At 42.3% G+C, this 12,392-nt stretch overlaps 1 protein-coding gene across 3 annotated transcripts in view; it reads left to right on the top strand.

Moving 5' to 3' along the window:
- The window catches only part of MFSD14B (major facilitator superfamily domain containing 14B), a 37,303-nt gene that overhangs the window by 5,031 nt on the left and 19,880 nt on the right, over window positions 1-12,392 (top strand). For all 3 annotated transcript variants that reach the window (XR_014555977.1, XM_083702067.1, XM_083702068.1), the window contains 4 exons: window positions 3,506-3,598; window positions 7,240-7,302; window positions 10,179-10,306; window positions 10,562-10,676. Coding sequence is in view for 2 of the 3 variants with exons in the window: in XM_083702067.1 (XP_083558193.1) it covers window positions 3,506-3,598; window positions 7,240-7,302; window positions 10,179-10,306; window positions 10,562-10,676 (399 nt within the window). In the remaining variant the exon portion in view is untranslated. The remainder of the gene's footprint in view (window positions 1-3,505; window positions 3,599-7,239; window positions 7,303-10,178; window positions 10,307-10,561; window positions 10,677-12,392) is intronic.

The following is a 12,392-nucleotide window of genomic DNA, read 5'->3' as shown; positions in this document are numbered from 1 at the left end:
TGGTATAAAAAGTGTCTGACATTAGATCACAACCTTCTCTTTGCATCTTATATCCATCGGAGGCACAAAGTGCAAAATCTCATCCTGTCATTTCCCCAATGAATGTCCATGTGAAATCTAACTATAGAGTTCTTATTTCTTAGCTAACAGTATCTAATGAGTATTTTTAAGTGATATAGGGAGTGTGACAGGTTAATTGAAAAGAAACCAGCAAGACAAACATCAGCCAGCTGAAATTGGACCCCTTTTCTTCTCTTCCATCCACTTTCTATATACAGTGGTGCCCCGCAAGACGAACGCCTCGCAAGACGAAAAACCCGCTAGACGAAAGGGTTTTCCGTTTTGGAGGCGCTTCGCAAAACGAATTTCCCTGTGGGCTTGCTTCGCAAGAAGAAAGCCCATAGGGAAATCTCCGGGGACCTCTTTTAAACGCTAGTGGTGGGGAGCAAAGCCTTCCCCCCCCCCTCCGGCCTTCAGAAGAGGTCCAGGAAGGCCGGCGGGGGCCGAAAGGCTTTGCTCCCCACCGCCAGCATTTTAAAAGCAGTCCGGGATAGCAGGGAAGCGCTTCCCGCTACCCCGGATGGCTTTTGAAGGCAGGCGGCGGGGGGGAGCAAAGACGTTTGCCCCCCGCCCACCTTCAGAAGAGGTCCTGGACCTCTTCTGAAGGCCGGCGGGGGGCAGGTCTTTGCTCCCCCCTGCCTTCCTTCCCGGGAGAGCGGAGAAACGCAGCGCGTCTCTCCACTGTCCCGGAGGGCTTTTGAAGGCAGGCGGGGGGGGGGGGAGCAAAGACTTTTGAAGGCAGGCGGGGGGCAAAAGTCTTTGCTCCCCCCTGCCTGCCTTCCCGGGAGAGCGGAGAAACGCAGCGCTGCGTTTCTCCGCTCTCCCGGGAAGGCAGGTAGGGGGGGACAAAGACTTTTGCCCCCCGCCGGCCTTCAGAAGAGGTCCTGGACCTCTTCTGAAGGCCGGCGGGGGGCAAAAGTCTTTGTCCCCCCTGCCTGCCTTCCTGGGGGCTTTTAAATCGCCCCGGGATAGCGGAGAATTCCTCCACTGTCCCGGGGCGATTTTAAAATGCTGGCGGGCGGCAGCGCTGCCGCCCGCCAGCATTTTAAGATCGCCCCGGACAGCGGAGAAGTCTCCGCTGTCCCGGGAAGGCAGGCGGGGGGGAAGCAAAGACTTTCGCCCCCCGCCGGCCTTCAGAAGAGGTTGGAGGTCGGGGGACAGACTGTCCCCGGACCTAGTCTGAAGGCGGTTTCCATAGGAACGCATTGATTGATTTTCAATGCATTCCTATGGGCAACCGTGCTTCGCAAGACGAAAAGACTTGCGGAACGAATTAATTTCGTCTTGCGAGGCACCACTGTAGAATTCATAGAATCTTAGAGTTGGAAGGTGCTCAAGGTTCAGCTAGTCCCAACTCCTGCAGTGCAGGAATCTCAGGTATAGAATCCAAGACAGAGGACCATCCAACATCTGCTTTAAAACCTCCAAGGACGGAGAGTCCACCACCTCTTGTGGGAGACCGTTCCACTGCTGAACAGCTCTTACTGTCAAATTTTTTTCTAGATGTTTAATCAGAATTTCCTTTCTTGTAACTTGAAGCCATTGGTTCAAGTCCTACCCTCTAGAGCAGGAGAAAACAAGCATGTTCCCTCTTACATGTGGCAGCCCTTAAGATATTTGAAGATGGCTATCATATCTCCTCTCATTCTCTTCTTTTCCAGGTTAAACGTTCCCAGATCCTTCAACCATTCCTCATAAGGCTTGATTTTAGAGAGGAAAGGGATTTGTCATCTTTTGGCAGAAACTTCTTTTGACTGACTATTTAGAGATAGCATATCATGTTCTAGTCTTGGGTGCATTTCTTTTTCACCATTCAGTATTAGGAGGGGGGATTTGAGCAAAATGTATGGGGGAAAGGGGAGTGAAAGGGGCAAGGAAGTGTTAGTAGAAAGGAATTTGTTTCCTTTATACAGTGGTACATATGCTCTGTACATATACAGGTTACATATGCTCTGCTGACCTAGAAATAGTACCCCGGGTTAAGAACTTTGCTTCAGGATGAGAACAGAAATCGCACGGCGGCAGTGGGAGGCCCCATTAGCTAAAGTGGTGCTTCAGGTTAAGAACAGTTTCAGGTTAAGAACAGACCTCCAGAACGAATTAAGTTCTTAACCCGAGGTACCACTGTAATTGGCAGAAATTTCTTTTTCTGTCACCACTCTGGTGTTTCAGTACCAGCTTAAATAAACTGAAAGCTTAGTTAATTGAATTGATTGAACAATTGAACATAAAAATGTCTGCCATTGGCACACATACAAAAAAAGTCTCTTAATGGCATACATTTTAATGAGTTATATAAGCTGAACCATTTAATTTTGTAAAAAGAAACCATATAGGTGGTTAGTAAGTCCACAGCATAGCTTTTTGTAATTTTTGCTGACTCCAGCATTCTGTGCACTCACAGGAGATTATTAAAACAATTCCATTTAATATTGTTGAGTAGCAGGAATCGTCACGAATGAAAGGAAACGTTGTGGAAACTGTTGAAGTTCATAAGCAAATCTATATTCCTGTTTTGTAGGTGATTAGGGGGGGAAACTTTAGTTGGTGCTATTTCGAAGAGTAGAGATGTACATAATAAATGTATAAGTATCCATTAATTTATTTTCTGTTATTTGTTACATATATAGTCCACCTTTTCTCCAAAGATTTCAAAGAGGCTCTCTCTCTCTCCCCCACCCCCCGCCCAGCCTCTCCATTTTATTACTGCAGTACACTGTGAGGTTGGGTAGGTCAAGGGACTCTCGGGTCACCCGGTGATGTTCATAGCAGATGGGGATTTAAACCTGAGTCTCCAAGCTCCTTGTTTACCACTTTTACCTGCTTCAGCACTCTAGCTCCCAGTTAAATTAATAACTCACTTGATTAAACTGCATACTCTGGGATGAAGGGAACAGTTCAGTGGAACTCCAGTAACTGTGTCAAATATTACAGCCTGCATATTTTAAAATAATCTCCCAGTTTACACAGACAAGGTATCATTATGTGTGGGAGCAAACCCTCTGCAAAACGGAAACCCTTTCTTTTCACGTTCTTCCTCTTTCCCTGAGGATTTGTCATTCTGGCCGTTTTCAGACAGCACACAGCTTTTATTTCAGTTGGATTTTAATACCCTAGTTTAGTAAGTAAGCTTTTATATCTTTTAAGGATTTGTGTAACCCATGTTTAAAAATTGTTAACCTGCCTTGAACTCTCAGGATAGGCTTAATTAGAAATAATTTCAAGAGAAACATAGAATTGATGTACTACTGCTTCATTAATTGGCATGTACCCCACAGCAGTATTCTAGTTTAATGCGAGCTCTTAACTCCAATTGATTTGGCAAAACCCCCACTGGCCGTATGTTTAAATTAAAATAGAATGCCTTGTACCATTTAAAATGTTGTCAGAAGCAAGTTTCTAAGAGTTGTGCTGTATTAATATCACATTTTCCCCCCTTTAACAGCAAGGTATTGGTCGACCAAGTGTGTACCATGCAGTTATTGTCATCTTCCTGGAATTCTTTGCTTGGGGACTGCTTACGACTCCCATGCTCACAGTAAGTTTCCTAACCTGGGTGTTTTTGCTCAGAGGTGTGTAGTATTAATAAGTACTTTCAGAATTATATGTGTTTGCCTGTAATAATAATGGTCTACATTAAACAATGGTTTTTATTTCTAATTTCTGGTACTATACTTGGAGGTTAGAGTCCTGCTGTTACTTGGCTCGTCTTCTTCCATAGCTGCCTGCTTCAGCTGCCATTACACCAGCAGGCCCTCTCCATTAAGTTGGCACAGGCTAAAGGTGGCTAATGTGTGGCCCTGCAGATGTTGGTGAACTAGAACTTCCACCATCCCTGGCTGTTGACTATGCTGGCTGGGGCTACTGGGAGTTTAGGTTCAGCAACATCTGTGTTGGGGTAACTGGACACCATAAGGGTTTCATTTCCTTCATGAGTGTAAATCACCCCATGGATGAGCTAATCACAGGTGCAAGGTTAACCAAGCCAGTTTCTTTGGTAACAGCCCAGTGCCATGACAATATCTGTCATTAATGTGTCATTCTGTGAGTCTGCAGTTGGTAGTGTCTGTTAGTTAATTACTAACAATTACATGTTCAGTGTTACGTTTTGAATTGCTGAACTTATTTAGAGCAATGGAGATACTTCATATTTGTACAGTAATACCTCTGCGAACGTCCGCCTCGTCTAGCATCCATTCTGGCAAAAATCCGTGGCAAATCCAGAAATACTGGAACGGGTTACTTGCGGGTTTGGTGCTCCCGCATGCGCGGAAGCGCTAAATCACACTATGCGCAGAAGCACAAACTGCTCTGTGCGCAGATGTGGCACTTTGCCCTGCGTCTTTTTTGACTAGCGGCCAGGGCTGCAAAACGAGGTACGACTGTATGTATATATATCAGTATCTGCAAAAGCCTAGAAGCTGTTTGCCTACCCATGACTTAGTCATTATGTAAGAGCTGTTATCTGAATCTGCTTAGTTTCTCTTTCCTGTCTTTTGCCTTTTATTGATTAATTTGTAAGCCATCATTTTAAATTATGAACCACCTTGAGTGCAGAAACATGTTGCATAAATATAGCAAATCAGTAGTAAATTGATATGATTGGCAAGAATGTAGGGAACGTTTTGAGTTTCCTCCCCACTCAAGTAGCAGAATAAAATTCATCACTGAGCTTGAACTACAATATATATGGCTTGAACAGTGTTGCTCAGTGCTCTTTTTGACCCACCCTTTTCAGGCTTCCACTTTTCAGGGGATTAAATTAGCTATTCACAGTGAAAATCAATAAAGCATTGACTTTAAAATAGAGCCCAATGCACATTTTGCTAAATTTGCTGATGGCAATCAGGTCGAATGCTAAAAGATTGGCAGGCTCCCTTGCCATGCCAAATCCCTAGTACAGTGCTGCACCTTTCTACTTCACTGGGCACAACCATTTTAATCTCAAACACCAATTGTACCTCTCTCTTGGTGGAAAGGGGACGCAGGTGGCGCTGTGGGTTAAAGCCTCAGCGCCTAGGACTTGCCGATCGAAAGGTCAGCGGTTCGAATCCCTGCGGCGGGGTGCGCTCCCGCTGCTCGGTCCCAGCGCCTGCCAACCTAGCAGTTCGAAAGCACCTCCGGGTGCAAGTAGATAAATAGGGACCGCTTACCAGCGGGAAGGTAAACGGCGTTTCCGTGTGCGGCTCTGGCTCGCCAGAGCAGCGATGTCACGCTGGCCATGTGACCCGGAAGTGTCTCCGGACAGCGCTGGCCCCTGGCCTCTTGAGTGAGATGGGCGCACAACCCCAGAGTCTGTCAAGACTGGCCCGTACGGGCAGGGGTACCTTTACCTTTACCTTTACCTTGGTGGAAAAAATGAATTGCATTCCTTGTGTTTTAAATATGAATCTAGCAAGCATATTTCAGAAGTGTACACTATATTCTGTTTTTGTTTAATTGATCTAGAGCAGGGGTAGGGGACCTTTTTGGCTTCACGGACCAGATCCTTTATCAGGATCTGTCTCACCAGATTTGTCAGGTGGGCAGGGCCTCTGAAGTCAGATCATACAAAAGCGGGGAGACTTGCAAAGGCCTCTGAGCTTAAATTCCTGGCCCTTGATGGAAGAGTAGTTAAAAATCCCCCCTCCCCTTTTTGCAGTGTATTGCAGGTACACCATGCATGAAGAAAGCAACTATGCCAAGTGCTTTTAGGGCAGCCTCTTTGCTTCTGATAGGAACACAGGGACTGTCTAAAAATTGCAAAGTGCCATATGAAGCAACGTCCCACTACTTACGGGGAGGGGAGGCTGTTTGAAATGGTGCTTTGTTCTTCTCCTGTAAGCAGGTGGGAGTCCCCCATTGCAGCCCTGAGACCTCTGGGTACAGGGCGGTATATAAATGCTAATTATAATAATAATAGCCCTGACTCCCTTCCTCCCACTGATCAGATTGGCCTGCAGGCCAGGGGTTCCCTACCCTTCCCTAGAGCTCATGCATATATATATATAGACACACACACACACACACACACACACAAATCCTGATTTTCATACTTCTTGAATTCTTGCTAAATTGGAAGACATCTTTGCTGTTCCAGTCTACCTTGCAAGTCTTGAACTTAGCATCTCCATATGGGCATATATGTGCAATGTTGTTATGTCAGTTAAGTGCAACCTCTGGTACAATAGAAGGCGACTTGCAACCTCCTAAGCTTAAGAAACATTTGCTATAGTACAATCATATACATATAATGGCGAAATGAATAGAATTCCTACTCAAAATTAGACCTCATTGAGTTCAGTGGTACTTACTCTCAGGTATACATGTGGAACATTGCAACCTAAATGTGCTATTGAATAGAACTTTTTTTAAAAAAGGCAACAGTACATACATTTTGTCATTGCTTTAGCTTAGTATATTTTTGCTTTCTAGGCACTTTGACTCAGATGCTTGTTTGCTGTTAAACTGTAATATTTGAAGTACAGGTGTGATGTGTTCATAATTGAGGCTAAGAGAACCTCAAAGAACTTGCTGTACATCAAATTTCCTATTAGGATATTGGTTTCTTTTGAACTGTCAGCTAGGTGTTAGAATTTTATCAGATGGTATGCAGAACTATTGTCACAATAGAAGCATGCTGGGTGCATGTAAGTCTGCAGTTTGATGTTTTAGATCCTGCACTGTGACGTGTAGTGCTCAAAGTAGATAAACACATATACCATAATATGAATACTGCCGGGCCCCCTCCCCAATTGTTTTTAGTAGATTTAAATAGTTGGAAGTATAACACATAAACAGCTTCTAGGTTCTGTTGATTAACTTATTCTTAATTTTTTTAATGAGGGCCAGCTGCTTGTTAACATTGTGTTCATCGTGGTATCATTACAGTTCTGTTTCTAGAGAAGGGGAATGTGGGGCGAAAAAAATCCATATAGCTCCCTTGTGTGCTTATTGACTAGGGGAGTGACAGATCTGTTAAAAATACTAAAAGCCAGGTTCGGCAGCTGTTAAAACTACGCTGCTGTATTGCTTTGGATAAGATGGGGAAGACTGAAATATATTTGACTGTGATGAGTTCTGAAACAGAAGTCATGGCACTCTAGATGGGTCAGTAATGGCCAAGTATTTATGTTTTAAAGTAGTTTAATATATCTTCTTAATGGAAGGTTACTTTGAATAACAATTTCTTCTCTTTAGGTCTTACGTGAAACATTTCCTCAGCATACCTTTTTAATGAATGGCCTCATTCAAGGTGTGAAGGTAATTAAAAAAAGTCGGTTAATCAAAACCATTCTTGAACCGTTAATTTTTGTAAGCCTAATAATAGCACAATGTTTCTGATACATTGGTATTGCGGGACTTATCATTTGTATGAGACAAACAGCATTGATGCAGCTATGAGAATGAAATGCTCATTTTCAGAATTTAAAAAGTCACAAAACTGTTTAGCCGCTTGTTGAGTAGCGTCCAACAAAGTAGTTCCACCAGCACAAGCACTTCTGGCTACATAATAGAACTTCCCCTCCCTCTCCTTTCCTGCCAATATATGCTTTGGAGGGCTGGGGATCCCCCAGAACATGGGGTGCACAGGAAGAGGAAGTTCCGTTGTACAGCCAGAAGTTGTGCTAACAGAACTAACGCATTGGATTACCACCATGAGGCTGCAATTTAGTTGACATTAAGTCAAATTAATCCTAATTTGGGCTGCCTTCTGAGTAGACATTTATATAATTGCACTGATGTGGAAACAAATGGAGGTGTAAGAACACATTCAGTCTTGGACAACTGACTAATGTCAAATTTGTGATATGTTGGAACCAGATCAATTCAAACTGGTAATTACATGGGGTACATCATAATTGAACATTGAGACTTTGGTTGAGACTTTTCGGCATGTTATGAGATGGAATAATTAATATTACACTAAAGGGACAGAATTTGGGGGATGTCAGTGTAGCAGCAGTGCATATGAAATCTTGTGTATCGTGATAAGGTATATTATTGTTTCATTGTAAGTTCAGGGGATAATTTTCTCTATTGCTGTTTATGGTGCTAAGAAGATAATACAATGTGACCCTCCTCCATTGATTAAGGATGCTGCATATTTTGTTTTATTATTGTATCCCAGTGGGTACTTAAGGTGTCACAAATATCTGTAACTAAAGAACCGCAGTGAATAAACCTGTGCAAATTTCTAGTGCACCCTGCAACCTCATGCTGTTATGGATAAAATCATAACCTTCAGTCTTGAGACATTTGCTTCAGTGATGTAACATAAAAATCTCTGCAATGATGTCCTTTGGGAGCATTGAATGTATTAAAAACTGAATGACTTACCTGTATCTTTTCTGTATTTCAAATATTGTTCTAAATATATAAAAGGGATAATACCAGAGAAAGCAGTTTGCAGAAGGCGTGTGCACTTTCTTTTGGCAAATTGTCACATTTAGCATAGCAGACTCTTGGGCTGAGATATTGTTTAGGGGGTATTGTTGGGGTTTTTTGTTGCTGCTGCTGACATTATTGTTTTGTATATTTATTTTTAGATCTTACAGCGGTTTATATGGGAATAGTTGGAATTGTTCATTTTTGGTTGTGTACTTTTTGATGTGTTTTATTTATTCTTTATGACTACTTTTGCTATGTTTGCAATTAGGTAATGTTTGTAATCTTTTCATGCTGTAAGCTGCCTTGAGCACGGTTTTAACTATGGAAAGGCGAAATACAAATTAAATTATGATGAAGTTATGTAGAATGGCGGCTGCTGTGTGCAATTGTAAAAATTTCAGCATGGATGAAAGTTGCCTACTGGAAGTGCCAATTTGTAAATATTGTGGGTATATGTTAATTGTTGACAGCGTGATTACCTAGTTCAATAATCTTTGCCTATGGAAAAAGCATTTCTTGTGAGGGGTCTTTTGCATAGAGAAAATTCAAACTTTGGGAAATGGTTCAGAGTTCAGACACTGTATAGAAAGTGGTTAGAGAGCAGAAACAATTGGGAATTGGGAGTCTAAAACATCTGGAAGGTACCAGTTGGGGAAGGTTGACTTAGTGGAACCTTGAGACTGGTATGCTACTTAACTAAGACTTGTGTGGATTTCCTGCCAGACAATTAACAATAATCTGGTATTGCAGCAATGTGGAATGGATTTGGCAGACTTTATGCTTTAGAAGTCTGACAATTTCTCTCATGCTACTTTGTGCTCCAGAATGTAAGCAGATGAATAGCTGCTTTGTCTCCCGGGATAATTTATGTTGTTGTTCTGTGCTGAATGTATTTTTCATATTGACATTCATCAGATTTGCACTAAAGGGAAATGGTTCACTCTTTGTCTTCAAACAAAAAATGCAGCCCAGCAGCTGTAGCTGCCATTTTTTGATAGGATGGTTTGAGAAGAAATTTGGAAAATGTTAAGGGATAAAAGTAGATTTGGAGTTGACCCATTATTAGTGTTAAATTTAAGTGTTTTAATATAGTAGAACTAATATATTAAGCGATTTTACAGTAAATTCTTGACTGGAATGGGGCTATGAAAATCTAATCCCTGCACATACTTTTAAATTTGGAACTTGTGGTTGGCACCCATGAGTTTTTAATTGATTATTTGCAAATCAGAAGGGGGTCTCCCATCTCCAGTTACAATTTATCCTCATTTTTGGCAGCCTTTTTGTCCTTTGTATAATGTGAATTTTGCTTTATGCATGTAGCAATCTGTGGCCATTGTGACCTTTATGAAACTCTAAAATGCCATTTCTAGTTGGGAAGAAATTGCATTTCTCATTCAGCTGAGGATCAGTACATATGTTCACTAAACCAGCACTTGCTTAGCATCTTCACCTTTGCCTTTGAAACAGTCTTATCTTACTCTTCCAGAGTACTGTGAGATTGCACAAGTGTTTAGTGCAATATAGTTGGCATGCCTACCCTGCATGTGCTCCCCCCCCCCCAAAAAAGAAAACATTCTACCTATGTTCCTGATTGTTCTCTTTGGCTCTTTTAAATTATGCTATATAAGAAGACACAACCCAGCATGTATAGCTAATTTGCTTATTACCGTGTTCTTCTGAATAAATTGTAGATTAAAGATAAAAGGACCAAAAATGCACTAAAAGTACTTCTATTTCATTCTTAGGGGTTTTTATCCTTCCTGAGTGCTCCACTGATTGGTGCTTTGTCTGATGTCTGGGGAAGAAAGTCTTTCCTCCTTGTTACAGTTTTCTTCACTTGTGTCCCAATTCCGTTAATGAAGATAAGTCCATGGTAAGTGGTACAATGACAGTAGGTGTTTTTGGTGTATGAAGGAAACTAGAAGAGATAAATCACTTTTCTCTAGTCAATTATCTCAAGTTAGGGTTCAATGACTGCTGCAGGGTCCAAGTGTGTCAAGTCTGTTCTTTTAATTGGGTTCTTCAAAATGGAATGCTTAATTAAAGGTTGTAGAGTGATGATACTCACACAGTTTTACAACTGTCAAATAATCTTTGCATAGTTACATTACACCTTTCTGCTTTGCAGGTGGTATTTTGCTATGATTTCGGTTTCTGGGATTTTTGCTGTTACGTTCTCTGTGATATTTGCTTACGTAGCTGACATAACACAAGAGCATGAAAGGAGCACTGCATACGGACTGGTAAGACGATTTCTGAAAATATTTCTGATGCTTCGGCAGTCATATATATTGGTAGTCCCTCATTTTAAAGATACTGCACTCACCATGTTTAAATAAGGCACATCCGGTTATTTTTGGGGTTGAGAAGATAGGCTTATCTTGCAGCGGTGACAAAGTCAAGAAAAGATGATGTGTTGGAGGGGGGAGAACAGAGTCTTAGATTTCTTTATTCCTAGACACTCAGCCGAGAAACCGTATCCTGCACAGGTGGAAGGTTGAACAGTCATCTGTGTTAATTGTAGGTATCCTGTATCAAAAGACGTAGCTGGACCAGGTTACTTAATGGATTGTTTGAGCCCTGATTCTCTTGGTAAGGCATAGCAGGAGTTTAGTTTATTACTAATTGCTGAGTCTGTTGCTCAGCATGGCAGCTTAGGAAGGGAGGATGACATTAAGACAGCTTGTTAATCTGACATGCTAGGTAACATTTCTTTGAAAGTACCTTTCAGTATTCTGGTTTCTTCCTGGATGTAAAGGCAGTATGGGAGGTCATCTCTTCCTTAGGTTGTGCCTCCAATAAGGTTGTCAGTGTAGATTTTCATTAACAAAGGGAGGCTTCTTACAGTGGTGCCTCGCAAGATGAAATTAATCCGTTCCATGAGGCTCTTCGTATAGCGGTTTTTTCGTCTTGCGAAGCAAGCCCATTGACAGCTTAGCGGATTAGCGCTATTAGCGGTTTAGCGGCTTTTAGCGATCAGCTGTTAAGCGGCTTATCAGCGGATCAGCTGATAAGCGGCTTAGCGGCTTAGGGAAAAGGGGGGGGGGGAACCGCAGGAACTCGCAAGACATTTTCGTCTTGCGAAGCAAGCCCATAGGGAAATTCGTTTTGCGAAGCTCCTCCAAAACAGAAAACCCTTTCGTCTAGCGGGTTTTCCGTCTTGCGAGGCGTTCGTCTTGTGGGGCACCACTGTATTTTCCTGCCTACCTGGGATAGGCAGCAACTGACCCCTAATAAGCATCTAATCCCAGAATCATAGAATCACAGAACTGTGGACTTGGAAGGGATCCCGAATATCTCTTGCCCAACCCCCCTCAATGCAGGAATGGCTTTGAGTAATGATAAAGGCGCATCTGAACATTTAAAAAGATCTGAACCAATAGTGGAATATTAATGCCAGTTGACTTAAGTCAGAATTCCCTCTACTGAGAATCTCCAGTCTCAGCCCAGCAGGTGACTTGGTGTTTCCTTCCCTGATATGCTATACTTGCATGGACTACCAAGTGTTAAAACTGGACTATTCCTTCTAATTCAGTGATTGTGCTTGTATTCCTTTTTACACTCACTGAGTGAAAGCGTGATTTTTAGAATGTGTGTGTCTCTGAATAATAATAATAAAAGGAATAGTAGGTGAATTTCCATAGTTTCTCATAACAGCAACGCAGGTATTACCACTTCCCAGCTTTCCCCTTGCAGTATGTACTGAATAGTGATAGGTGAATTACTATGGGATGGCAGTTTCATAGTGGACAGTCTTCGTTGCATCCAGTGAAGCCATCCTGAAAGCGCAAGGACTTCCACCTGAGCAGCAAGATGTTCTCTCGTCATGTGCATCCTCTCTCTGGTGTGCTGGTTGAACCCCTAGAACAAATTGGGGTGGGGTTGTAAGGAGACAGAGAGGAAGTCCCCTTGTGATTGTGTTAGATACAACCCTGAATTGCCAAGATACTGTAATGCTC

Source organism: Podarcis gaigeae (genome assembly GCF_964106915.1).
Source record: "Podarcis gaigeae genome assembly, chromosome: 11".
Lineage (NCBI taxonomy): Eukaryota > Metazoa > Chordata > Lepidosauria > Squamata > Lacertidae > Podarcis > Podarcis gaigeae.
The sequence above is the reverse complement of the archived record's forward strand: the minus strand, read 5'-3'. Positions and strand labels throughout refer to the sequence as shown.